This window comes from Pelodiscus sinensis, chromosome 1, assembly GCF_049634645.1.
Source record: "Pelodiscus sinensis isolate JC-2024 chromosome 1, ASM4963464v1, whole genome shotgun sequence".
Taxonomy (NCBI): domain Eukaryota; kingdom Metazoa; phylum Chordata; order Testudines; family Trionychidae; genus Pelodiscus; species Pelodiscus sinensis.
Window position 1 is genome coordinate 304404341 of NC_134711.1, and position 27927 is coordinate 304432267.

At 45.7% G+C, this 27927-nt stretch overlaps 1 protein-coding gene across 6 annotated transcripts in view; it reads left to right on the top strand.

Annotated features, from left to right (window-relative positions):
* Nucleotides 1-27927, top strand: part of CFAP300 (cilia and flagella associated protein 300) — a 46787-nt gene that overhangs the window by 9944 nt on the left and 8916 nt on the right. For all 6 annotated transcript variants that reach the window (XM_075919295.1, XM_075919294.1, XM_075919290.1 and 3 more), the window contains 3 exons: nucleotides 3447-3613; nucleotides 8423-8595; nucleotides 17894-17960. In XM_075919295.1, coding sequence (XP_075775410.1) covers nucleotides 3447-3613; nucleotides 8423-8595; nucleotides 17894-17960 — 407 coding nt within the window. The remainder of the gene's footprint in view (nucleotides 1-3446; nucleotides 3614-8422; nucleotides 8596-17893; nucleotides 17961-27927) is intronic.

A 27927-nucleotide genomic window follows, 5' to 3' on the forward strand; every position in this document is an offset into this window, starting at 1 on the left:
TTAGGGTAACTGATGCAGTAAGTGGATTTTGGCTAGGGCCTGAAATATTTACCCAATATCTGTGAGGGAGGGCAGAAAATACCTTTGCAGCTGTATGTACAAACCTTTGCCACTCCCCTTGCAAATTTAAACAAATCAGCAGTGGTTTTATTTAATTGGAACAATCATCTTTTTGTTTATACATTTTAATAAGATTACTTATTTTAGCTCTTGCAATTGTGTCTTTAATAGACTTCATTCTATTTTCTCCTGTTGCATAATCACAGGATATCCTTTCTTGTGTTGTCTTCCATGGCTATTTCCTCACTTTCCTCCCATTGCATCTCTGTCTCCTCCTCATACTTTTTCTGACTTATTTTGGTTCAACATCTGTTGCTTTTATTCTCTTCCTCCCACTCTCCTGTGCGCCACACACAAATTTTACCAGACACGTCGCAAACAGAAACTGATGCAAAATCACTGCTTGGTGCTCAGGCCTCAGGTGTGGTATCAATTCATCACTCCCCAGCAGCTGGTAAAGTGAGAGCTGCTCGGGTTCATATGAAGAGGCTGTTCTAGGACTCTACTTAGGAGCTCTATCATTAATATCAGCCTCCGACTAACATTTAACGTGCCAGATAAATTGGAATCTCCCTTCTCCTGTCTCTTTTCTCTCTTCTGTTCCTTGTCTTGTGCTACATTCCCTGGGTTGCTTTAATGGGGATCTTTCTACTCTTTCTCGCTCATGAAAAGGTTATCATTCCAATTGCCTGTCTACTGCTCCTAGCTTTTCCAAGCAGTAACAGCAGAGTCAAATATATTGGATTCTTGTTAATTTCACAGTACCCACAGAGTTTTGAACAGCAACAGAGAAAACTAACTAGCAGTTTTCACTTTGTTGTTATAAGAGCACTGCACGTGTCTGTCAGCAGACTTAAGTAGACAGCACTGCATCTGTTTAAACTCAATTCACATTTGCAGAATTGTATTCAAAAAGCTAGAAATATCTGTTTGGTTGTTTTGAATAAAAGCTTTAATTCTGTAGAAGCTAGCAGAATTTGCCTGGGAAAAATTTTCAGTTAGCCCACACAAAATGGATTTTTCAAGTTCTCCTGATAGTCATATACAGCCGGTCCTCGAGTTGCAAACGGATGTTAAGTGGCATGTAACTGACTAATCGAATAGTCAATGTATTTTTGCATCAACTATTTGATTAGTTGATAGGAAGACACTTCCCCTTTGAAACACCGCCGCAGTGTTTCAAAGGGGCAGTGCTGCATGGAGCCCAACTACAGTCCTCAGTTGACCCCGGGCTCCATGCAGTGTTGCCACTTTGAAATGCCGCAAGGAGCTCGCATCAGGCTCCTCACAGCATTTCAAAGCTGCAGAACTGCTTGGAGCTTGGAGCCTGGGATTAGCTGGGGACTCCCCAGCTAACCCTGGCCTTCGTGCAGCGCTGCCCCTTTGAAACACCGCAGCGGCATTTCAAAATGGCAGTGCCATATGGAGCCCGGGGTCAACTGGGGAGCCCCCAGCTGATTCCAGACTCCGTGCCACGCTGCCACTTTGAGCCCCCAGCTGACCCCAGGCTCCACGCAGTGCTGCCCTTTTGAAATGCTGCTGTGGAGTTTCTAAGTGGCAGCGCCACAGGGAGCTTGGGGTCAGTTGGGGTCTGCCCAGCTGATCCCAGGCTTTGTGCCATGGTGATGCTTTGAGCCTGGGATCAGCTGGGGACTCCCCAGCTGACTCTGGGTTCCATGCAGCACTGCCACTTTGAGGTACCCCTCTCTTGTCTTCCTCACTTGCTGCCTCTATCTGATAGGGTGGGGAAGTGACTAGTTGACTATCCTGTTGACTATCCGATACGCATTTGCTTATCAAATAGTCAACTAGTCGATTAGTCCTTAAAATTCATACTTGATATATTTGCAGACTGTTATCAGGTTTCTTTTCTCTGTCTTTTCTTTCATCATAGGTCCAGTTTTCTAAACAATGTATCCATGTTTGTTGCTAGCCTCCAGACTGTTTCTAGTTTATCCACATCTTTCCTAAACGTGGGACCCAGAAGTAGACACTGTATGGGTATGTCTACACTATCACCCTAGTTCGAACTAGGATATGGTGAATGTAGTCATTCGAAGTTGCAAATGAAGCCCGGGATTTAAATATCCCGGGCTTCATTTGCATCTTGCCAGGCGCCGCCATTTTAAAATCCCTGTTAGTGTGGACTCCGTGCCCATGGCTACACGCGGCACGGAGTAGGTAGTTTGAATTAGGCTTTCTAATTACTCCTCGTAGAACGAGGTATACCGGTAGTTCGAATTAAAAGCCTAATTTGAACTACCTACTCCATGCCGCGTGTAGCCGTGGGCACGGAGTCCGCACTAATAGGGATTTAAAAATGGCGGCACCCGGCAAGATGCAAATGAAGCCCGGGATATTTAAATCCCGGGCTTCATTTGCAACTTCAAATGACTACATTAACCACCTTAGTTTGAACTAGGGTGGTAGTGTAGACATACCCTATGACTGAGCAGTAGATTAGAACAATTACCTCCTGACTCGTACATATGACACTTCTGCTAATATACCCCATAAATATATTAGACTTTTTTGAAATTGCATCACATTCTTCACTTTGTGATCCACTACAAGCCTCAGGTTCTTTTCAACAGCTAACCAGTTATTTTCTATTTAGAATTTTGATTTATTTTTCCTAAGTGTAGTATGTAACTATGGTGTGGGTCTGCTGAGGCACTGTATTCTAAATTTCAGTTATTGGTAGTATTCTGTATTTTCCAACAATTGCAGAGAGGTTACTGGCAAACTTCAGTACTTCTGCGTTTGTTTTATAGATTTCTGTGTCATTCCTAGCATAAAAGGATAACAAAACAATGATCTGGGATGGGTTAAAAAGGTAAACACTCTTCTATAAACTAAGAAACATTTCAGAATGTTTTGAATGTTGTTAATGGCAAAATATCGTAAATGGCATACTAGATTTCAACTAATATAAATCATTAAATGTTAAACCAATATAAATGTTAAAAATCATTTTTTAAGTTTCTGTGACCTTGGCAGTAGCTATGGACTTTTCCACCCTGCTTCTTCAAATTTGGAGTTTACTCCTCAGAACTTCTAGGACTGGACATGCAGAAGAAAACATTCCAGGGTGGGACCTAGCTCTACATGTATCCTCATATAGCTGCCATATATCTTGTTGAAGAATATCCATGACCATCTTTATTTGTTTAGGTAAAAGTGTATAGGGCTGAAACTAGTCTAAATAAAATCTCTGTTACAGCTATTTGCACACGTCTCTCCTGAAAATGGTTAGCTACTAAATATGGTTTACAGTACTTTTTGTTTATTTATTTTTAGCCATAATTGCGTATATTACAAAATGGTTTTGTGGCGAGGAATTCTTTGCATGCTTCGTTCACTTGTGACTGTCTGTTACTTTTCAGGTACCAAAGTGAAAAAAATTGAAGCCATAGTTGTTCCCTGTACCCAAGTTTCCATGTCATTTTTTGACCGACTATATTCTGAAGGACTTGTAAGAGAAACTGGCCATATTATTAAGTGTTATGATGACTATTATCATGACATTCCTATCTCAGATGAGTTAAGAAAGGTCAGTACAGCATTTAAACATTTCACAGTGTTTTTCATACCTGTGTCAGTTCATACCATCCTGTGGCTTTTCTGGTGATATACATGTATTTTCCCATTTACAAGCAGAGTGATCTGCAGCTGTACAAGAGAGGGAAGTCAACCAAGACACCTCAACTCCTATATAGTATTGTAACAGTGACTTCATCTCAGTTGATTCCTGTTTTTTCTTTGGAGAAGGAGAACACATAACAGCTACTTCTCCCCACTCTGCGCAGAAGAGATCAGTGACTAATTAATTCCTCTTATGAAAGATGTAGGAAATGGTACTAGCAGCTTCTCCTTTCCCATCTCTCCTACAAGGGGATACTCTTTCGAGATGAGACATTCTAGTCACAATCAGAAGTGTATCAACAATTTTTGAGGCCTTCAAAGTCATAGGATGACTGCATCCTGTGAGCATATCTGTGTTTGGGTATTCAGAAGAAGAGACTCTTGCATTTCAGCAAAGGAGAGGAAAATATTAAATAATAATAAAGAAAAGAATAGAATAGTATGTAAAACCATAAAACTTGGAAGGGGGATTCAGGAGCAGTATAGTGTTTGGAGTAAGGATGTTAAAATGCGGTTAATTGACTAGTCGATGAAATTTCCATCAACTAATTGATAGGCACGTCCACATTCCTCCTTTGAAATTTCAAATGAGGAATACGTAACTCTGCGTACAGCCCAGGGCCGGCGGGAAGTCCCACTGACTCTGGGTTGGATGCAGGTGCCTTCTTTGAAATGCACAAGAGTCCCCAGCAGCATCAGCAGGGGACTCAAAGCTCCCAGCTGATCCTGGGCTCCATGGCTTTGAAATGCACTGGAGCCCCCGCTGGGGACTCTTGTGCATTTCAAAGAAGGCACCCACGTGCAGCCCAGAGTCAGAGGGACTTCCTGCTGGCCCCGGGCTGTATGCGGAGTTCCACATTCCTGCTTTGAAATGTACAAGAGCCCCCAGAGGGGCTCTAGTGCCTATAGACTAGTCAAAAAACTATCCAATAAGCAAATGCTAATTGGATAGTCAACTAGTCTTTAACATCCTTAGTTTGGAACTACATTTAATTCAGTGTTGAATGTTAGAGATTTCAAATGACAGTGTGCCTTTAAGTGCAAATATCTTATTTTTCTTTGCACTATTTTAAAATATAATGTTTCCCTTTATACCTTAATAGTACTTAAGAGTATATTTAGTAGTTTTCATCTTGAGACAAATGTCAGATCACTAATCCTCTGAACAGCCTGTGTGAGATAAATATTATCCCTATTTTACATCTGTAGCAGAGAAGTTAAAGCACACTTTTATGTTGAAAAATCACGGAGATAGCACAGATAAGAGTATGAGAATGGGATTCTCTTTTTTCTTGTTCATCACTGCTGATATAAGTACTTATGAATATAGAATCAGCAGCAGCATGAACAACCATGGGTTCAGTACCCATTGGTGTCCGATGCCTCCCTCACTGTTTCCTTCCATCTTTCCCTGTCCGGTGCAGACTGGCTTAGTTTCTGTAGACTAGCTCCGTGCCAATCTATTATGTAATCTACCCATTCTCTGTGTGGTCTGCCTCTCCTATTCAGACCATCCATTATGCTGAATACCAGGGTCTTAACTTTTGCTCATTCATTCTGCAGATATGTCCGAATAGCTATAGCTTCCATTGTATAACCTTCTGCAGTAGGTTCTCTTTCGGCTGTATCTTCCTATATAATTCCTTGTTGGTGACCTTCTGCGTCCATCCTATTCTCAGGATCTTTCTCTAACAGCTCCTCTTGAACGCCAATATTCTTCCCTTCGAATCTTTCATTATCACCCAGGTCTCGCATCCATACACCATGCTGCTAAATACACACGTTTTCAAGATGCTCGGGTTCGTTCCTAAGCTAATCGCTTTACTTTTCCAGCTCTTATTCATCGTCTTCAAACTCACTCTTGCTTTCACTAGTGTAGTCGCTATTTCCTTCTTACAGTCTAGATCATATGTCATGTTGCTCCCTAAATATCTGAACTTCTCTACATTCTCTAGTTCGATCCCATCTACACTGATCTTCCCTTCTATTTCCTTATCTCCAAATACCATTGTCTTAATTTCATCGATATTCATAATCAGTCCACACTTCCCTTCCTCATTTAGCACCTGTACCGTTCTCGCTAGCTTCTCTTCATCTTCCTCGATGATAATCTATATGACAATTACAAGGTGTGAGTGCAGCTCAGGTAGTGCCTGAATTAGTTTAATCAAACTAGCTTGGGTCCTGGAGCAGTGAGGCTGAGGTAGCAGGCATTTAGCATCGGCTTGCCCTTGCAAATAATTGCTCAGCACTATGGGCAAATGGGGGAGCTTGTACAGCCCATGATAAAGCATATGTGGCTGAAGCTTCATTGCTCTGGGACTCTAGCTAGCTAAATTAAAGCTGGTTTGGGGATGTCAACTCACTGTGTAATTGTAATACAAACATAACTTTAGACTTATTTACACTTTTCAGATCCATTGAAGACAATGAGATTGAAAAGGCAATACTGATGGCAAAATTTGGCTTGCAAAATTGTTTTTTCTAGTGAAGATATAGGAAAAGGAAATAATTCAGTCGGAATTTCAGATTCCAGGTTTGGTTTTCAGGCTGAAAGTTTAATACATCATATGATTATTTGTAAACTCAGAACATTTAATATGAAAAATGAGAGGCAACACTCAAAATATCATGATGGCATTTTGAGAGAAACTTTTCAGAGACCACATCCTGTATCAGTATGCACTAGAATGGATCTCTGTTCCTGCATAGATTCCCATTAAAGTGAATAAAATTTCATATTCATCCCCATTGGCAGATCCAATGTAGAATCAGAGGTTATGTGACTTATTCAAGACCACATAGGTCATTAGAATTCAGAAGTTCTTGCCTCTCAGTTTTGTGCTTACACAGCTAGCTATGTTCCCTTCTTTATAAGATCTTTATGAAATAATTGGATCAACCACTTCACATTGTTACTAAACCAAAACCAATACTAATTGACAGCTCTGTAGCATCCTAAACTTCTATTTATTGTCCCCAAAGCATAGTAGTAATTCCCAGACTTTAAGTATTTCACTAGTATGTTGTATAGGTACCCTACTACTTAGAATAAGAAAGCATTTACAAAAATCTGAAAGTTAGAGGTATAACTATTTAGAATTGTGCTCACAATTCCCAGAAAGTAGTTGTCAGTGGTTCATAGTCATGTTGGAAAGGTATATCTAATGGGGTCTCTCAGAGATCAGTTTTGGGTCCAGTTCTGTTCAATATCATCACCAATTATTTAGATAATGGTATAGAAAATATACTTATAAAGCTTGCAGACAAAGATGCAAGTGCTTTTGAGGGCAGGATTAAAATTCAAAATAATCTGGACCAACTGGAGAAATGGTCTGAAGTAAATCAGATGAAATTTAATATTGACAAATGCTGAGTACATTTAGAAAGGAACAATCACTTGTATACATACAAAATGGGAAATGATTGTCTAGAAAGGGATCTGAGGGTGATAGTTCATCACAAATTTAATATGAATCAACAGAGTAACACTGTTGCAAAAAAAAAAAAGAAACATCATTCTAAGATGTATTAGCAAGAGTGTTGTAAGCAAGACACAAAAAATATTGTGACCAGTTCTGGGCACCACATTTCAGGAAAGATGTGGACAAATTGGAGAAGGTCCAAAGAGCAAGAAAAATGATTAAAGGTCTACAAAACATGACTTACGAGGAAAGATTTTAAAAACTGGATAGCTACGTCTAGATTGCATCCCTTTTTCGGAAAAGGGATGCAAATTAGAGGTATCGCAATTGCTAATGAAGCAGGGATTTAAATCTCCCCCGCTTCGTTAGCATAAAAATGGCTGCCGCTTTTTTCGGCACGGATCTTTGCCTGAAAAAAGCACCAGTCTAGTCGCGGATCTTTCGGAAAATAAAGCCTTTTCCGAAAGATCCCTTATCCCTTATTTTAAGAGGGATAAGGGATAAGGGATCTTTCGGAAAAGGCTTTATTTTCCAAAAGATCCGCGTCTAGACTGACGCTTTTCTCCGGCAACGCTCTGTGCCGAAAAAAAGTGGCAGCCATTTTTATGCTAACGAAGTGGGGGAGATTTAAATCCCCGCTTCATTAGCAATTGCGATACGTCTAATTTGCATCCCTTTCCCAAAAAGGGATCCAATCTAGACGTAACCGATTTGTTTACTCTGGAGAAGTGAAGACTGAGAGAGGACATTATAATAGTTTTCAAGTACATAAAAAGTTAGGAGGAGGGGGAAAATTGTTTTACTTAACATTTGAGAATAGAACAAAAAGCAATGGGCTTAAATTGCAGCAGGGCAAGTTATGTAGGACACTAGGAAAAAATTTCCTACTGTCAAAGTGGTTAAGCACTGGAACAAATTGCCTAGGGAGGTTGTGGAATTTCTATCATCAGAGATTTTTAAGAGCAGGTTAAATCAACACCTGTCAGGGATGGTCTAGTTAATACTTAGTCCTGCTATGAGTGCAAGTGACTGAACTACATGACCTCTTAAGGTCTCTTCCAATCCTATGATTCTATAAATGCATTTTTCAGATGTAAAATATGTAAATACAAATTGAACACTCCGAAGAGGATTTTTACCTGACAAACAGTTTCCCATATTTTATATGTAAATAATTGAAATTTATAACTGGTTGATCTCTGTGCTTAAATGTAACTATTTTGTTGTAAGTTATTATTTTTTTTATTTCACTTTAGAAAATTAAATTGACACTTTTTTTTATCCCTTTCCAGGTTTTGCTTCTGGAAGATTCTGACCATTTTGATATATTCAGCCAGTCAAATCGTGAGGAGTTTCTTTTCTGTCTTTTTAAGCATCTTTGCCTTGGAGGAACACTCTGTCAATTTGAAGATGTGCTTGGTCCATATTTAGAAACTACAAAGGCTTTATATAAAGATCTTGTAAGGTAAGGTTGTTGTATTTAGAATCAGATTTTCAGAAAGGCCTACAAAATACTACTGTGCAGCTGTGCGTAGAATTGCATGCGCACATTTTCAAAATCATGCTCTTTGAATGTTATGAATACACTTTTAATTTGTGTGACAAGATCAAAGATAAGCTGAAACAAAAAATTGATGTTTCGCTAGCAAAATAATAGTTTCAGCGACAGCTCTTTTATACAGGAACTTTTTGCCACATTATCAATATTTGCAGTATAGTTCTCAGGCTCTTATTCACCAATGCACATGGCCCCTGCAGCCTGTGCAGGAGTGGGACAGGTAGGGGAGCTGCCTGAGAAACGTGCCGGGCTGCTGGCTGGGAGTCACACACGTCAGTCTCCCAGCCAGACCCTGCCTCTGGCACCCCAACCCCTCCCACTTCCCAACCTTCTGTCCCTCCACTCCTGCCTCTCTACCCCACATGAGCCCCCTTCTGAATCCATATCCCCTCTCAGATCCTGCATCCCAATCCCCTGCCCAAGGTCACAACCTGAGCCCCCTGCACCCCAGTCCTTTGTAAGGATGTTAAGGGCTAGTCGACTATCTGATAAGCAAAATATCAGATATCGACTATCAGATAGAGGCAGCAAAGGGTTGGGGGGGGAAGAAGGAGGTACATCAAAGCGGCAGCACCGCACAGCTGATCCCGGGCGCTGCCCCTTTGAAATGCCCCCTCAGCTGACACTGGTTTCTGGGAAATGCTGTGCGGAACCTGGGGTCAGCTAAGGAGTTCCCAGCTGATCCTGGGTTCCACAGAAATGCCACGTGGAGCCTGGGAATTGACCCCCAGGTTCTGCATGGCATTTCAAAGTGGCACGGCAGCATGGAGCCCGGCATTAGCAGGGGACTCTGAATTCCCCACTGACCCCAGGCTCTATGTGGGCATTTCCATTTTGAAGTGCACAATACCCCCACTGGGGACTCTTGTACATTTCAAAGCTGGCACACCTGCGTGCAGTCTGGAGTCATCAGGACTTCACGCTGGCCCCAGGCTGAATGCGGAGTTCCGCATTCCTCCTCTGAAATGTACAAAAGCCCCAGCGGGCTGTTGTACTTTTCAAAAGGGGAATGTGAAGTGCCTATCTACTAGTAAATTAATTGTTAGTTAACATCCTTAGTCCTCTGCCCCAGGTCACAACCCCATCCTGCCCTAGGTCACAACCCAAACTCCTGTACTCCTCCTGCACCTCAGTCCCCTGCCCTAGGTCACAACCCTCTCCTGCCCTAGGTCACATCCCAAACTCCTGCACCCCAGTTCGTGCCCCAGGTCATAACTGCCTCCTTTGCCCAAACTCCCTCCCATATCCCACACCCTCTCCTGCATCCCAATTCCTCTTCTGCACCCAGTCTCCATCCCAGACCCCGCACCTCCTCCATTAATATTATGGAAAAATGTGACCCTTGACCACTTTCCAAAATCTAGTAGTGTCCCCCCATCAAAAATTATATTCCACATCTGGCTCTTTAAATAGTCATAATGAAATCAATGAGACTTCTTGCTGAGTAAATACTACTAAATAAAGGTAAGAATCTGGTCCTACTTAAGTTGACATCATCGATTAAAAGGAAAATTCTTGCCTGGTTTGGAGAATGGAAGAGCTTGTCTATTTTGCTTGAAACCAATCCATATTCATGTCATTTTGTTTTTCAACTGCTGCTTATACTGTTTGTCAGTGATAGAATATAGGTTGACAATTATAATTTAAAAAATCTTGTTTCATAGTTATTTATTCTGCAAAATTTAAAAAATCCAGACTACTTACACTAACTTAGTCCCCTGTAAACTGTGTGCCTGCATGGCAATGCAGCTATTTTTGAGTCCTGCTCAGAGGTTCAGAGCTCCTGAGGCATATCTAAGCAGCAACTAAACAGAGCTAGCTACATGCTTGAACTGAGGTGCTCCCAGAGCAGGTAAGCAAGATAAGAGGAGAGAATAATTGGCTTGTGGGGGAAATCAGAGGGGAGGGGAGTTTGGAGAGTCCCATGTGCAAGGACAGAGAGAGAGACAGAAACCCAACAGTCTCCTCAAGCCTCCAGGGCTGGGAAGGGCGGTAAGGGGCTGATTGCATGGGGTATGTGGGGGAAAGAGGAGGTGGTTGAGTGCTGGCATCTGGGCAGTGAGATGGAGACAGGGGGCAGTTTGGCGTGTCCTCCTGACTCACTTGCTGCAATCTTCTCTGGCTATGTCTACACTACAAGGCTGTGTCTAGACTGCATCCCTTTTCCATAAAAGGGATGCAAATTAGACATATCGCAATTGCAAATGAAGTGGGGTTTTAAATCCCTGCGCTTCATTACCATAAAAATGGCTGCCGCTTTTTTCCAGCTCGGAGCTTTGCCGGAAAAAGCACCAGTCTAGACGCGGATCTTTCGGAAAATAAAGCCTTTTCCGAAAATAAAGCCTATCCCTCTCTTAAAATGAGGGATAAGGGATCTTTCAGAAAAGGCTTTATTTTCTTAAAATGAGGGATAAGGGATCTTTCGGAAAAGGCTTTATTTTATAATTAAATCTCCGTTTCATTTGCAATTGCAATATGTCTAATTTGCATCCCTTTTACGGAAAAGGGATGCAGTCTAGACACAGTCCAAGGGTTTTTTTTCACAAAAACCTGCAGCGCGTCCACACCTCAAGTGAGCTCTTGCACAATTAAATGGGCAGTGAAACAGCAGAACAGAGGGCTTTTTCTGGCATAAGTAAACCTCCTTTTTTGAGGCATAACTGCTTTTAGTGCTACAGCTATTGCACAAGAAGGCAAGTGTGGATGCTCCAGAGAGGTTTCTTGCGCAAGAAACTCCTATGGGAAAAGCACAGGTGATGTGATTGACATTCTGTGAATGTCAATCAGAGCTTTCTTGTGCAAAAGCATGTGTGGACATGCTCTTGCACAAGAAGTTTTTGTGCAAAAACTCTTGCACAAAACAGCCTCTTGCGCAAGAAGCATGTAGTGTAGATGTAGCCTCTGTCTGTCTGGGTTTGAGAGGTGGAAGGAAAGCAGGTTGCATGGGGGTGGGAGAGAATGCCAAAACCAGGGTTTTCTCTAAGGTGTGCGCCTGCATGGGCACACACCAAAAATTTCAGTCCTACCCACCTCCTCAACAGAGCCAAATAGCCACAATCCTAGCTGCTCCCGAGGGCAGGGCCACTTGGCAGCTGCCGGAACTGGAGCCTGGGCCACAGTACTAAAAATAGCACTGCAGCCTTGGCACACTGGATAGCCACACACCATGTGGCTCTACCCCCAAGAGCACCTGGAGCTCCTGCCTCATGGTGGCTGTGGGGGCTCAGACCGTGGTACTAAAAATAGCAGCCATAGCCACAACTGCTCTTGGGGGTGGGGCGGGTGGCCGCCCCATTTGCCAGGACTGGAACCAGGGCCATGGAGCTATTTTTAGTGCAATGGCCCACACTCCAGAAGCCGTGGCCCCAGCTGCTTCTAGGGACGGGGCTGCTTGGTGAGCAACCGCCCCGTGTGCTGGGACTGCAGCCAGGGCTGCAGTGCAGCTGCTTCTGGGCTGGGACTACGGTGCTAAAAATAGCACTGTGGCCCCAGCCTGGGTGTAGCCATCAAACAACCGAGCCTGGGAGTCCCGGGCTGCAGAAGTGCTGCTGGGCAGAATGCAGAACTCCAAGCACAGAGCCAGAGGGGAGAGCCCCTGGCAGCAGTGGGGCTGTTGTGTGGAATACAAAGCTCTGGGCATGGGAGTCAGGACCGCTGGAGAGAAACCCTGTCAGCAGCAGAGCCAAGGCCTCCCAGGTAACATCAGAGTCTGGGGGGAAAGGAGGAGGCCTGGGTGACAGCAGAGCTGCGAGAAGATAGAGGGGTAGTGGAGCCTTCCTCCCCCATGAGGAGAGCAGAGCCCCAGGTGGCAGTCAGGAGGAAATGTGGAGACCCAGGTGCATTGACCTCCCCAGGTCCAGCAAATTCCCATTCATTTTTTATGCTTTACAAATTACTACACTTTTTTTGATTGAATTGGGCTGGGAGGAAAGTGCTGGGGTTGGGATGAAGGGGGCACTGTGCAGAAGATAGGGACAAAGTGAGAACAGTGCAGAGTTAGTGGCAAAGGGTGCACAGGATAAGGGTGCAGGGGTTTGGAAGCCCATGGATGCAGGAGAGATGGGAGCAAGGCTCAGTGGGAGTGAGACTGGGTGCCAAGATGGGTGGTTCTCAGGGTGTGTGTGTGCAGGAACATGAACCTTGTTAATTACCCTTGTTTTAGTATTTTTTTTCTTCCATAACTATATATATGTGTATGATTTTACATATATATGTAGAGAGAGAGAGCACCACAATGGCACACATCTGTACAAGCGCATGTGACCTCACTATTGATGTACAATACAAAACTCACTCTGCTCATGGATGGAAAATCTTAGAGGGAACACTGGTGAGGGCGAAGGGGCCCAGGCTGGCAGAGGGGGAAAGGAGAAGGGACCCTGGCTGGCGTGGCCCTCCCTGGGGATCGGGGGGAGCTGAGGTTGCCTACCCCGTGCGACTGGGGGGTTGCCATGTGCAGCGAGCAGTGGGCACAGCCCTCTAGTTACATATTAAGCTTCTTTAACTAGTTACAATATTCCATCTATCCCAGCAGTTTTCTTAAGTAGTGTAGACTTGGCTGTATGCTTTCCGTAGTACCGTACCGAGTATTCATATGGGCACTTTAGGAATACTGAACATAGCAAGAAAGGAGCTAACATGAAAGAAACTCTGTCCTCTCTTTTCTGTTAAATCCTTCACTCCACACTCACAACATACTGTCTGCGGTTCTAATCCTCAGCCTTAACTTACTCTCTGCATTTTACTACAGCTGTTCCCACTCCCATGCTGTTGAAAGACATTAGACAAAGTGCTGAGACCACAATTAGTTCTTCCACAGTCTTTGTTCCTTTTTCCTCTCAACGGTTCTCTTTCTTCCAAATAACTTTTCTTCTACTCTTTAAGACACTCCTGTGCTGCTATCTTCAACTGGATTTTCTTTACCTCCAGCTCTCCTTAACCCTTCTTCTTATTCTCTCTTTTTTCATACATCTTTTTCTGATCAGGATATCTTGCAAACTTTTTAAAACAAGGAATTATTTGGCAAAATTTCTCCACCCTTTCATTAATTCTGCCATATTTTTTTCATGCCAATCTCTTACCTTTGTACTATTTACCTTTTAAAACCTCAACTTGTTTCCTTAACAGCATTTCCTGATGTTTCATCTTCTTCCTTGCTCCTTCTCATTCCCTTACCTTCATTCTACCTTCTTTCCTTATTCTCAAGGTGTTCCTCATCTTGAAAAGACCTTCTATGGATTCCACCAACAGAAATTCACCCATTTCCTTCCAAATTTCAACAGCATCAGCAATAAAATAGCTATTTTCCTGTATTTCGTTCAAGACTACAGAAATAGGCTTCAGTGTACTCAGCATGTGTTCAACATTTCTCTTAAGCCCAATGTTGAGAACTTTAGCTGTGACAGTGCCATCTATTTTTTCACAATTTTGTTCACAAAATGTCAGCTGATTAGGCCAAACAGAAAAGAGACAAAATCACCAAATCAAATATGGTCCTTAAAATTTATATAAATGAGCGAATGTTGAAAGAGACTGAACTAAGGTGAGCCAGAAATTTAGGATGAAACTGGAATAGGATAGCTTCTCAATAAATCTTACAGAAAACAGATAAAATGGAGAAATTTGGAGTAGTGCTCTGCTTTTGCACAGCTAAATCAACGCAAAGGTTTGAAAACTACAAGACAATGTTCCTGGAAACCAAAAAGACTACAGTACTTTTTTTTGTTGAAACATAGCAAACAATAAGAGTTTTAAAAGATCAGAGCAAAAAATACACTTGAAGGAATTCCCATTTTAAATAGTGTACTAAAAAAATTAAATAGACAAATTTTAACAATTACTGTTCAAAGAAATCAGAAATAAAAATTAACTTCATAAAAATAACACCTTCATATTGAAAATTGCAATCATTTAAATAAAGTACATTTTCCTTTTATTAATAAAAAAGTATGTGAGTTAAGGACCTGAGCAACGCTAGGTAAATCTTTTATTTCTTCATGAATTCATTATGAACATTGAATTAGTTACTACCAAAGTAATCATTAACTTGGGAATGTTTCTTCCATAAGCCTTTTTACTATTAGAGGAAACATTTATTCCCAAGTGTAGCTCTGATGGACTAAACCAATGTTTCTCAAAGTGGCCCACGAAACCTGCTAAGTGGCAGTTCAAGTGTGTTTGCTTACCAGTCTTGTGGCCATGGAGCCACTCGGCTCCTGTTGGCTCCAGTTCGTCGTTTGCAGCCACAGGAAGCGGTGGCCTGGCCCACGCTACTTCCCACATTTCCTTTTGACTGCAAACGGTAAACTGGAGCCAATGGGAGCCATTAGGCACTGTGGCTGCAGCGCTGGTAAGTAAACACACCGACATGGCCAGTTAGCAGGTTTCTCAAAGTGGTTTCATGGACAGCTTTGAGAAACACTGGACTAAATTAAGTAGGCCAATATACAATGTTTTGGATTAGACTGTGACAGGTGCTCCCAGGTATGGGGGGAGAGGAATAACATGCAAGGATCTTTACCCTGCCATGATGCAAGGATCTCTACCCACACATGTGTCTGTCAAAATTACAGTCCCTTTGCTCAGGATTTCCCTGTATTTGTTACAGAGACTAGTTACTACTTGATTCCTTTCTTTATGGCATAGTTTTGGTTAGGTTTACCTGAAGACTTTCATATCACATATAAATTAAATGCTGCTTCAGTATATCTGTGAAATAATGTACATACTTTTGTTCATTATCTCTAATTAACATTTCCTGTTTAAAATTAAAACCACAATTTATCAAGAGATTTAGTGGTTAGGATTTCCTAATTTATAAGTATTTTCCATGGATTGCACCTTTAAATTTCTAATGAGTTTTTCTATCTCCATTTTAGAGTGTAATTTCACTTCAGATGGCAGCTGTTATAGTTTCTTGAACATTGTACTCACATTCATGGAGATTTCACATTTGTTCTTTTGTTGTTGTTTATTTTCTTGGTTGAAACTAAATTTTCCTGAAAGCATAGGGTTGCTCTTTTGTGTATAGAAAACAGTAAAATGTAATGGTGATAGAGGGGTATTAATAGAGCTCAAAGTAAGGGTGCATCTATACAGCATGTTAAACTTGAAATAAGATACACAATTTGTGCTACACAGATTGAGTATCTTGTTTCAAATCTATTTAGAAATAGCTTATTTTGAAATTTGGTGTGTCTACACAGCACCAAATTTTGAATTAAAGCACTATTTTGAGCCATTCCTTATGTCTCGTGCAATGAGGTTTACTGGGATGACAAAACAGTGCGCCCGTTATTTTGAAAAATATTTTGAAATAATGGGCAGCTTGTATCAACATGGGGTAGCTATTGTGGGATACCTCTGGTATCCTGAAATAGCCGTGCAGTGTAGATGTACCCTAAGTCTGAAACAGTGAAGAGGTTTCTCTTTTATAAAAAGGAAAATAGATATACTGTAGTTAAAATGGCCATTTATTTAATATGAAAGTTTCCTAATTTAACAATTAAGTGAAAAATAGATGCCGTTTGAATCACCTAATTAGTTATTAGACTGCAGTGGAATCTGTCGCAGAAACTAAGCTTCTTCATGATAAAGCATTTTGTGAGTTAACATATTTCTCAGAACTCTATGCACTATGGAATATACAAGACTCAAATGTACCATAATGAGTTAATGTAAATAAAATTATGTGGAACTAGTGACAATTAATAGAGGCTATATTATCTGATTTCTGAAGAAATGTAAAAAATATGTCTTAATATAAAAATAAGAAAACCATATACAATTTATAATGGTGAAGAAAAGCACTGGGATGTCTACAGATATTGTAACTGAGGAAATGGACAGTTTCACAACAAATAGGTAGGTAGCTTAGAAATGCAAAGGTTCAATAAACAGAAAATGTTCCTAAGCTAGGGCTTGTTTACCTAGTGGGGTAATGCACTCTATGGGGGTATTATATTTAATGTGAATTAATGTGTTTCATATTAACTGGTTGGTGTAGACCCTGCAATATGTTAGTACATTTTAAAATAACACCACTGTAGAATATATTACTCCACTGGAAAGATACACCCTTGCATAGCTATATACAAAACATTCCTCATTGAAAAGCGCATTAAATATATATACAACTTCAATTATAAATGGATGGATGTCTACATCTCTTGGTGAGAGGGGTTGCATCCTTGTAAGAATCACCTTTTTTACTTTGAAATTCTTCTAAATACATGAGATTAAAAATATTACAGGCAGTACCCGGGTTACGTACAAGATAGGGACTGTAGGTTTGTTCTTAAGTTGAATTTGTATGTAAGTTGGAACTGGTGTCCAGATTCAGCCGCTGCTGAAACTGACCAGCGGCTGACTCCAGGAAGCCCGAGTCAGAGTTGCTCTGCCCTGGGCTTCCTGGAATCAGCCGCTGATCAGTTTCAACAGAGGCTGAATTTGGACGCCTGGGACAGAACAGCTGGAGCACTGCCAGGTAGGTCTCTGCAGCGCCGCACCTCAGTGCTGTGGGGACCAACCCGGCAGCACCCCAGCTGCTCTACCCCAGGTGTCCCCAAGTCAGCCACTGCTGAAACTGATCAGCGGCTGAATCCAGGAAGCCCGGGGCAGAGCAACCCGGGGCAGAGCAGCTTTGCTCCGCGTCTCCCTGGTCTGCTGGGGGGGAGGGAGCAGCTTTTCTCGCCCCGGAGGACGCGGGCGGCGGGACCACGGCGCATCTGGGCGTCCCACCACTCCCGTCCTCCGGGGCGAGAAAAGCCCCGTTCGTAACTGCGGATCCGACATAAGTCGGATCCGCGTAACTCGGGGACTGCCTGCAATTAGCTAAGAGACAAAGGTGCATCTCTTATAACCTTGACAGTTGTTTTGCAACCATAATTTGGAGTCATTACTGTGACTCTAGAATGCAGTTGTAATTTAACAGATGGAAAGGAGAAACTAGCCTCAATTTTTAAAAAAATAAATAATGTCTAAGAACATGTTGCTGTTTCTAGCCATGGATAGTGTAGATTTCAAAGGTTGAGATGACATGGATAAAGTCCTGACCACTAAATTTCCCTTCATAGATTTGAGCAAGAACATAATGTATACGTTTTCAATTAATTTAGTAAATATTTACAAGGTCTATTTGTGTATCTGTCTGTCTCTCTCTCTCTCATTGCTGGTGTTAAATATGGGTTATTTCTCCGTATTTCAGTGTTCAAAAGGATCCTGAAACAAAGGAAATAATTATTACATCCACTATCTTCAAAGTTTCTGCATTTGTAAGTATTAACTTTTTTTGGCACAGATTCTGTACATCATGAGGCATAAAGCACATTCTCCAGTTGACTTCTACAACATGAAAATAACAAATTGATTTGAAAATCACACAAAAATGTAAATAAAATTCAATATTTACTTTATTTGAAGAAGTTATTCAGGCACACTATTTTGCATGTACCCTTTTCCTGATGTCATCTTTGCTCTAGTCTTTAATAATATTTTACCAATGGTACCACTTCATTTTCTGTTCAGTAAAAAAAGAAATTTGGGGCCTTTAGCTTTGTAGGAATATATATGCAGAGCTCTAAAGAGAAGCTTATGCAAAATAGTACATTCCATCTTAGTGCAGCCATCTAGATCATACTGTTATTCTATATAAATTCAAGATAGAATCACTAGAAACTAAAGGCTAGAATCACAAAACAGCTTACATGTTACAATGCTCAGTGATACACTACATAATTACTGAGTTAGGTATCTCATCTCCTTATACAATACAGGGGGAAAGAATAGGATTCACAGAAGCTGGCACACTGGACAGAGAGATTACTAAACAAGTCAATAGTAGATGCTGAAGGTGAGGTGGATCCAAAGTCCCACCCTTCTCAGAGTTTAGCACCTATCTCCATTTATGATTCACAGCTGAGAACCTTCTTTTGGAGTCAGGTGCTTAAGCCATTTCTTGCAAGAAAGGGAGTGATGCATACATATCTGCATATAATACAACTGTGGGACGAAACTTCCCTGGCTACGTCTACACATCAGCGTTGTTTCGGAATAACTGACATTATTCCAGAATAACACAGTCCACATCTACCCACAAGCATTTATTTTGACATAATGTCAAAATAATGTTGAGCTGGAGGACTACTTACTCTGAGTCCTGTAACCCTCATTGTGCGGGGAGTAAGGGAAGTCGGGGGAAGAGTGCTCTATCTCGAAATAACTGCTGTGTAGACAGCACCAAAAGTTGAAATAAGCTGTTTTGACTTAAGCTACGTAATTAGTGTATATCAAGTTGCATAGCTTACTTTGAGTTTAGCCCTGCTGTGTAGCTGTGCCCCCTGAGAACTCTGAGGGGTAGCCGTGTTAGTTTGTGAGGCTACGTCTACACTGCACAGTTATTTCAGAATAAGCTATTCAGGAATAGTTATTCTGAAATTGCATATTTCAAAATAGCACATCTATACTGCAGGGAAGCCTCAAAGTTAGTCCGAGGCGGGCTTTTCTAATGCAGATGTGCTATTTTGATTTAGAGCCCCAGGAGGCACTGGGAAGGAATACATTAGAATGGCCTTGGTAAGGGGCTATTTCAAAATAGCAGAACTGAAGCCTCTACAAACACTTTATTTCGAAAAAGCTAACACCTATATAAGTGTTATTCTCCATAGAACAAGGTTTACAGAAGTCAGAATAAGGTGTCCATTATTTTAAAATTATTTTAAAATAACGGAATTGCGGTGTAGACTCTCATATAGTTATTTCAGAATAATGGCCATTATTCTGAAATAACTTTGCTGCGTAGACACACTCTAACTAAAGAAACTTAAAAACCAACAATGGTCCTATAGCACCTTAGAAGACTAACCAAAAAATACATAGATTGTATCATGAGATTTCGTGGGCACAGCCCACTTCTTCAGATAACAAATATGGTGCAAGAGACAGGGAGGAGAAAAAAACCCTGTCAATTAAAGTGTCCATTTTAAATTAGGCTATTAGAGTAGGCTGTAAGTGCCCAATACTTAGCTTTTGATATAATCTGGGTGTTGAATATAACGGCCTGTGTTTTTTGGTTAGTCTCTAAGGTGCTATAGGACCATTGTTGGTTTTTAAGTTTTTACCCTGAAAACTGTTATCCCAATGGTTAGGAAACTCTTAAGATTCAGAAAGTCCCAATTCATTCTTTCTCCCCTCCCCCCAGAAGTATTTTGCCTGATGAGAATGGATTTAAAACAGGGATTCTTCTTCGAGGAGTCCCCGTGGATGCTCCACTGTAGGTGCTGGGCTTGCCCCGGCGCCGCAGGATGGAGATTTTTGCAGCAGTAGTCTGGCCAGACCACACATGCGTGGAGAGCGTCTTGTGGCTTTCGCGCCCTTTTGTGCTGCTCGGTCCGGTCTGAGCCAGTTCCTCTTTAACCGCCTCTGGCTGCAGACGGAACAACGAGCTTCTCCCTGGTTCTCTTCAAAACGATGAATTCAGGCTTGTTAATAGTTATAATTTGATCTCTCTCTCTTGCTTATCTCCCCCGTTCGAGTCCTTTTACTCTTAAAAAACAAAAAAGTAGTTTTTTTCTTCATAACTCTTCAGTTTAAGAACTATAGTTCTTGTTCTTACCTTAAGTTCTGGTTGGAATTTTTCTCCCAGTTGAACCTTTCCTGTTTAAAAAAAAAAAATCTGTTTTTTGTTCTTAACTGCACAACTGATTGAATACAACAATGCCCGGCTCCCCGGGGTTTAAAAAAAGTGAGGTTTGCTGAGAGGCTATGCCTGCCTCTGATGGTCACTCCTCCTGCATTCGAAGTTTAGGGGAGGGACATGTCCCACAAAGGTGCCTCTACTGCTCCAAGCTCACTTCAAGAGCTAGATGCGATAGGGAAATGAGGCTTGGGATGATGCTTTTTGATAAAGCTTTACAGCCTCAGGACCTCGCCTCCACGGCACAGCCCTCACCAGAGCCGCAAAAGCGCAGGGCTTCTTCTCCTATTGCTGTGCCTCCTAAAAAGACCAAGCCGTCTCCAGCTCACTCTCTGCCTGCCACTTCGCAAAGCAGATCGAGTGTCAGCTCCAAACTGGGCACTTCTGGCTTGCCTAAGTCATGGCCAGCCCCATCTAAAGCGGCAAAATCCAGACTCTTGGTGCCGAAAGTCGGTCATTCAACGGCACTGAGGTCTACGGCACCGGCAATTTCTGCACATACCGCGCCGGCACCATCCGCACCGGCAACATAACGGGCGGCACCAACACTGGCGAGCCCAGTGCCGGGTGGCACCGACAATCAAGCGGCACTGCGCCTATCGGCTGATCGCGCACCGATTGTGGTACCACCGGCACCGCTGACGGCACCAGACTCCACACCTCCACATAGACCAGAAGACTCGGTGCCGATACTGGCACTGACACAACCACAGCCCAGAAAGGCTGTGGCTAAGACAAGACGACTAAGGAGCCCACCCCCACGCTCCCCGTCCCCAGTGTTCTCTCCTAACCCCTCCTCGCCTCCCCCACTTCAGTCACCAAGGAGGTCACCACCAATGAGGTTCCCTTCTATGGAACGCCTGCCATCGCCCTTCTTAACTCCGCCAGGGACCCCGGGCACAGAGCGACCCACTACTCTCGGCACCACCATTTTTCGGCATCTCCGTCTCTGTTAAGCCAAAGGTCTTACCTCCATTGTCTCCCAGCTACTCATATAGAAGATCATATAGCAGGTTGCATCATTATGACCGCTTGCCATCACAATCCTCATACTGCTACAGGGACCCATATGACAAATGCAGTTACTATAGATCACATTCACCGTATAGTCGTGCGTACCACCGATCTTCCAGGTCACCTACTAGGATGGGTGACTCATCTCTATGTTACTCTCCAGCCACCAATCCACCGGCTGTGCATATTCCCCGTTCGACACTACCTCCCCCTTCCCATACTGAGGAAAACCAATGCTTTTAGCAATCATACCAACCCCAAGTGTCATCGGCGGACCCTTCATCCTCTTCACCAGATGAGGCGGTGATACCAGGAGACATTTTGCCCCCGGATGACATTAGACAATTTCAAGAATTATTTAAAAGGGTTGCCCTATCTCAGAACATCCAACTCACTGAGGTTCAGGGTAAGCACCATAAACTTTTCAAGAATTTGGAAACCTCTCAACCTCCTAAATTGGCCATTCCTCTTGATGAGGCAATTTTGGAAGTCGCCAATGAACTCTGGGCTAACCCTGCATCGGTTCCACCCACAAATAAGAAGGCGGACAAGAAATACTTTGTGCCGCCCAAAGGCTCAGAGTTACTTTTTACACATCCATTGCCCAACTCCTTGATGGTTGATGCGGCCAGACAACGAGCATGTGCTCCACAGTACAGGAGCCAGTCCTCAGATAAGGACTCAAAAAGACTTGATCTCTTTGGGAGGAAAGTGTATACGTCAGCAACACTCCTCCTTCGCATAGCCAACTATTTGGCTCATTTGTCAAATCACAATTTTGACAATTATTCTAAATTTTCAACCGTCATGGAATGCTTGCCTGAATCAAAGAGACCCATCCTGAAGGCATTGGTGCAGGAAGGATACGCCTCCACGAGAACCAGACTACAAATAGCGGCTGATGTGGCAGACACTGCGACTAGGGCCACTGCTACAGTGGTCTTAAGAAGAGCCTCATTCCTACAGGCAGCAGCAGTTCCTAGAGAACTGCAATCAAAGGTGGAGGATCTGCCTTTTGAAAAGGACAATTTGTTTGCAGAGAAAACCGATACCTTGTTGCATTCCAGTAAAGATACCAGATCCACGTTACGCACTCTGGGGATGTATACTCCGCCATTCAGGCGGCGTCGATATACCCCATTCCAGAGGCGTTATGACTATTATCACCAGAGACAACCATGGCATCAGCAACAATAACAAAGACCATTAGACAACTCCCGACAACGCCAATGACTCCCAAGACGTCGCAACCAGAAGTTTGACTTCTTGGTCAGGAGCACTCAACCAGTCTCATCCCTCACCACCTTGCTGTTTCTACATCGCCTACGCCCATTTTATAACCACTGGGCACACATCACCAATGACAGATGGGTTCTAGAAATAATAAGAACTGGTTGCTCTATCCCCTTCCTGTCCATCCCACCTACAACCCCCCCAAACCCGTCCCTTTTCAGGGACCCATCTCATGAGCATTTGCTCGAGTCAGAGATCCGTCATCTTCTGCTATCGGTGCAGTCAAAGCAGTTCCGCAAGAATTCAGGGGGAAAGGGTTTCATTCCCACTATTTCCTAGTTCAAAAGAAAACAGGGGGTTGGAGGCCGATCTTGGACCTCAGACGACTAAACAAGTTCCTACGAAAACAGCATTTCAGGATGGTAAAACTTGCATCGATTATTCTGGCTTTAGACCGAAACAACTGGTTTGTTGCTCTCGACCTACATGACACTTACTTCCACATCAAAATTCACCCCTCCCAAAGACGATTCCTCAGGTTCATGGTGGGACGCAATCACTATCAATACCGAGTCCTCCCATTTGGACTCTCATCCGCTCCCAGAGTGTTCACAAAAGTACTCTCTGTGGTCACAGCACATCTCTGTTGAAACGGCGTACACATATTCCCCATCTCGACGATTGCCTCATAAAAGGCCGTTTGTCTACACAGGTCACCAGGATGTTGACCATCTCTGAACAGACCTTCCACTATCTGGGATTACTAATAAACAAAGACAAATCAACCTTGTCCCCGACCCAAAACCTAGAGTTCATTGGGGCGAGATTGGACTCTACAGTGGCCAGAGCATTCCTCCCTCTAGCCAGGTTTGACGCTTTACAATCTATAATAGATACCTGTCAAGCCAGCCCAAGAATTCAGGTCCTTTTAGCCCTCAAACTTATGGGGCACATGGCCACGACTACCTTCGTAGTTCTACACGCAGCACTACACTTTCATGTCTTCAACACTGGCTGGCCACCATGCACAATCACATCACTCCAGACGTACACAAGACAGTCGCGGTTCTACCCAATGTTATCGGGTCGCTTTGTTGGTGGACCACACAAAGGAACCTACTATCTGGGGTACCTTTCCAACAGCTACCACTGTGACGGGGCGCGCCTCCCCCACACCCCGTCCGGCGGCCCGCCCCGCACTCAGCCCGCAGTCGCGCTGTCCCTCCTGGGCGCCACCCAGGGAGCGCGGCGGCACTGCGGAGCCTGTTCCCTGGCCGCGGCCCGGATAACGGGCGGCGCGGCGGAGGCGGGGCTACGCCCGGACAGCAGCGTAGGGCGGGGGCGGAGCCCCGGCGACGTGACGGCTGACGTCGCCGGGCGCGCGCACGCACGGGAGGGGCGGAGCCTGGTGACGCGGCGCGTTGCGTCACCCGGGCCGGACGCCGGCGGGGGATTCAAAAGGGGAAAGGGGCAGAAGGAAAAGGGAGAGAACCCGGAGGAGCGAGGAGGAGAGGAGGGAGTCGGAGAACGAGTGAAGGAGGAAGGAGCGGACAAGGGGGAGAGAGCGGAGGCGGGAGAAAGAGCGGAGGAGGAGAGGAGAGGAGAACACAGGAGGAAGGAGGCACAGGGCACTGGAGGAGCGGCACACAACACGAGGAGGAGGGGAACGGAGGAGCACAAGTGGTGAGGGGAACGTCGAAAAGGGGGCAAACAGATACACGGCGGGGAGCAGGACGGGCGCCCGCGTTACACGTGGTGGAGAATATGGGCACTGAACTCTAGATAAAAGCGCACAACCCCAAACAACTCACCAAAAAAAAAAAAAAAAAAAAAAAAAAAAAAAAAAACCACGGGTGGAGGAGGTTACGGTGTAACAGGACGCACAGCCGAGTAGAACCGCGACTGAGCGTAACGAGGAGCCATGGACGCGGCCGACGTGTTCAAATGGCTGACGGACAATCAACACCAGCAGCAACAACAGCAGACGGCCCTCCTCCAGCAGTTGGCCACGCAACACCGGGAGCAGCAGGCCCAACTACTACGTGACGTGACGGAGCAGTTCCGGACGCAACAGGACCACTGGGTGAGGCAGTGGGAAAATGCGGGCCGGGGGCCAGCCCCAGCGGTCGTGGGGGAAGGGGCGGAGGGTGGGGCCCTAGCCCAGCTCCCCGTAAGATTGACTAAAATGGGCCCTGCCGACGACCCCGAGGCCTTTCTGGTCACCTTTGAAAGAGTAGCCACAGCCGCCCGGTGGCCAGAACAACATTGGGCTACGCTACTAGCTCCGTACCTTACCGGCCCAGCTCAGCTGGCCTATCGGAGTCTAGATCCACGAGATGCCCTACATTATTACAAAGTGAAAGAGGCAGTCCTGGACCAGCTAGGGGTCACCCCCGAGACCTATAGACAGCGGTTCCGGCAAGAAAAATACACCCCGGGGGCCCGCCCGCGAGCCGTGGCACAACGGCTCAGGGAGGCGTGTTGGCGCTGGTTAGAACCCGAGCAGCGGTCAGGACCCCAGGTAGCGGAGACGGTGGTCCTGGAGCAGTTTATACACATCCTTCCGGGCGAGGGGCAGCGGTGGGTGAGACGGCACCACCCTACGTCTCTGGCCGACGCGGTAACCCTAATGGAGGACTATATGTCGGCCGAGGGGGGCCGGGAAGGACCCGGGTCCCGAGGGGAACACTCCAGCGGGGCAGCAAGGGAGACCAGACCCCCGCCCCGGCAAGGGGAGACAAGGGGACCGGGTGCCCCCCCCCAGCCCCGGCCGCGGTGGCAGACGCCTAGCGCCGGTGTGGAGCCGCCCTGTGAGGGAGGAGCCAATTCCCCGCCCAGCTGCCCAGGAAGAGCGGAAGATCAACCCACCCCCGGCACGGGGTCCCGGGGGAGCGTGCTACCAGTGCGGCCAAGAGGGACACTTCAAGCGGGACTGCCCGCTGATGGACTGCTCCTTCACGCAGGTAATGACAGGGCAGAGCAGGTCGGGGCCCCAACCCGCGGGAAGGATATTACGTCAGGTGGAGGTAGAGGGCCAGGTAGTCACCGCCCTCGTGGACTCAGGTTGCGGCCAGACCCTGGTCCGGGCCGACCTAGTCTCCCCCAGGGAGCCCCGGGGGCCCCCCGTGTTCGTCCAATGCATACACGGACGCGTCGAGCCATACCCCACTGTCTGGGTGCGCTTGAAGGATGGGGGCTCGGAAGGGAGGGCCTACGTCGCCCTTGTACCGGGACTAATATATCCCGTGCTCCTTGGAAGAGACTGGAGCGGGTTCGGGCAGGCCCTCCGGGAGTGGCAGGGAGATCAAGCCGCCTTGGCCGGGGAGGATACAGAGGCCCCAACGAGGGAGCCGGGAACTAGGGCCGGGGAGGACCCGACCGACATAGAGGGTGAGTGGTCCCCCGACTTCGTCCGGGAACAGAGGGAGGACCCCCTCCTGCAGCAAGCATGGGAGAACGCAACCACCGGGGCAGAGGGAGAAAGGGGCTACCCACGCTTCGAGATCCAAGACAACCGCCTATACAGGATCACGGAGGGACGAGAGGACGGGGAGGTGATCACGCAGCTGGTCGTACCAAAGCTACATCACAGGCGGCTGTTGGACCTGGCCCACAGCAACCCCTGGGGCGGACACCTAGGGTATGAGAAGACGGTGCAGCGCCTACTGCAGCGGTTCTATTGGCCTGGCATATACCGGGCGGCTAAAGACTTTTGCGAATCTTGCCCGGAATGCCAGAGAATGGGACCAGGGAGGGTAACCAAGGCCCCGCTCGTGGCAATGCCGGTGATAGATGTCCCATTCCAGAGGATCGCCATGGACCTGGTAGGACCCTTGGAGCGGACGAAGAACCGGTACCAGTATATCCTCGTGGTAGTGGACTACGCAACCCGCTACCCCGAGGCCGTCCCCCTTCGGAACGCTACCGCCCCCACGCTCGCGAACGAACTGATTAAGATCTTCTCACGAGTAGGCATACCAGGAGAAATCCTCACCGACCAAGGGACGAACTTTACCTCGGCGCTCATGAGGGAACTGTGCCGCCTGCTGAGGGTAAAGACCTTGAGGACATCGGTCTACCACCCGCAAACCGACGGGCTCGTGGAGCGGTTCAATCGGACACTCAAGGGAATGCTCCGGAAATTCGTGGAAGAGGAACCTAAAGAGTGGGACCGAGCCCTGCCGGCACTCCTGTTCGCAATAAGGGAAGTACCCCAAGCCTCCACAGGGTTCTCCCCGTTCGAGCTCCTGTATGGTAGGCAGCCCAGGGGGATCCTGGATATAGTGAGAGAGGCCTGGGAGGCGCAGGAGACCCGAGTACAAGGGACAGTACAGTACGTCCTGAGGCTCAGAGAAAGGCTACGTAGGGTAGGCGAGTTCGCCAAACGCAACCTGGAGGAGGCGCAGGGGAAGCAGGCCCGCTACTATAACCAGAATGCCCGGTTGCGCACCTTTCAGCCCGGGGATAGGGTTCTCCTCCTGTTGCCCGAACAATCCTCAAAACTGTTAGCTAGTTGGCAGGGCCCCTTCGAGGTGATCAGGAGAGTCGGGGACGTGAACTATGAGATTAGGATGCCCGGGAAACGAAAGACAACCAACATTTATCACGTCAACCTGCTTAAAGCATGGCGGGCCCGGGAGGCCCTGGCGGGGTGGGGCTCAGGACCGAGGGAAGGCGAGGTGGCCGCACGGCCCCACCTGGGCCTAGGCCTCACACCAGGGCAGAGCAGGGGACTACAAGAAACCTTGGGGAGGTTCTCTCAGGTCCTGACAGAGACGCCAGGACGGACCAACCTGGTCCAGCACCCCATCGTGACCACACCCGGTCGCCCCGTGAGGGAGCCGGTCAGGCCACTGCCCAGGAAACTGTGGGGGACGGTACGTGACGAAGTGGACAAGATGCTGCGGTGGGAGGTGATCGAAGAATCCCGCAGCGCGTGGAGAAGTCCCATCGTACTGGTCCCTAAGAAGGATGGCACCACCCGATTCTGCATTGATTTCAGGAAGGTCAACGCGGTGTCTGTGTTCGATGCCTACCCAATGCCGAGGATAGATGAGTTGTTGGAGCGGCTGGGGAATGCCCGATACTTGTCCACGATCGACCTATCGAAAGGGTACTGGCAAATCCCACTGACGGAGGAGGCCCGCGAGAAAACCGCATTCTCCACGCCGTTTGGCCTGTACCAATTCAAACGAATGCCCTTCGGCCTCCATGGCGCCGCTGCCACGTTCCAGAGGCTAATGGACCAAGTGCTCCGGCCTCACGGGGCATACGCAGCGGCCTATATCGACGATATAGTC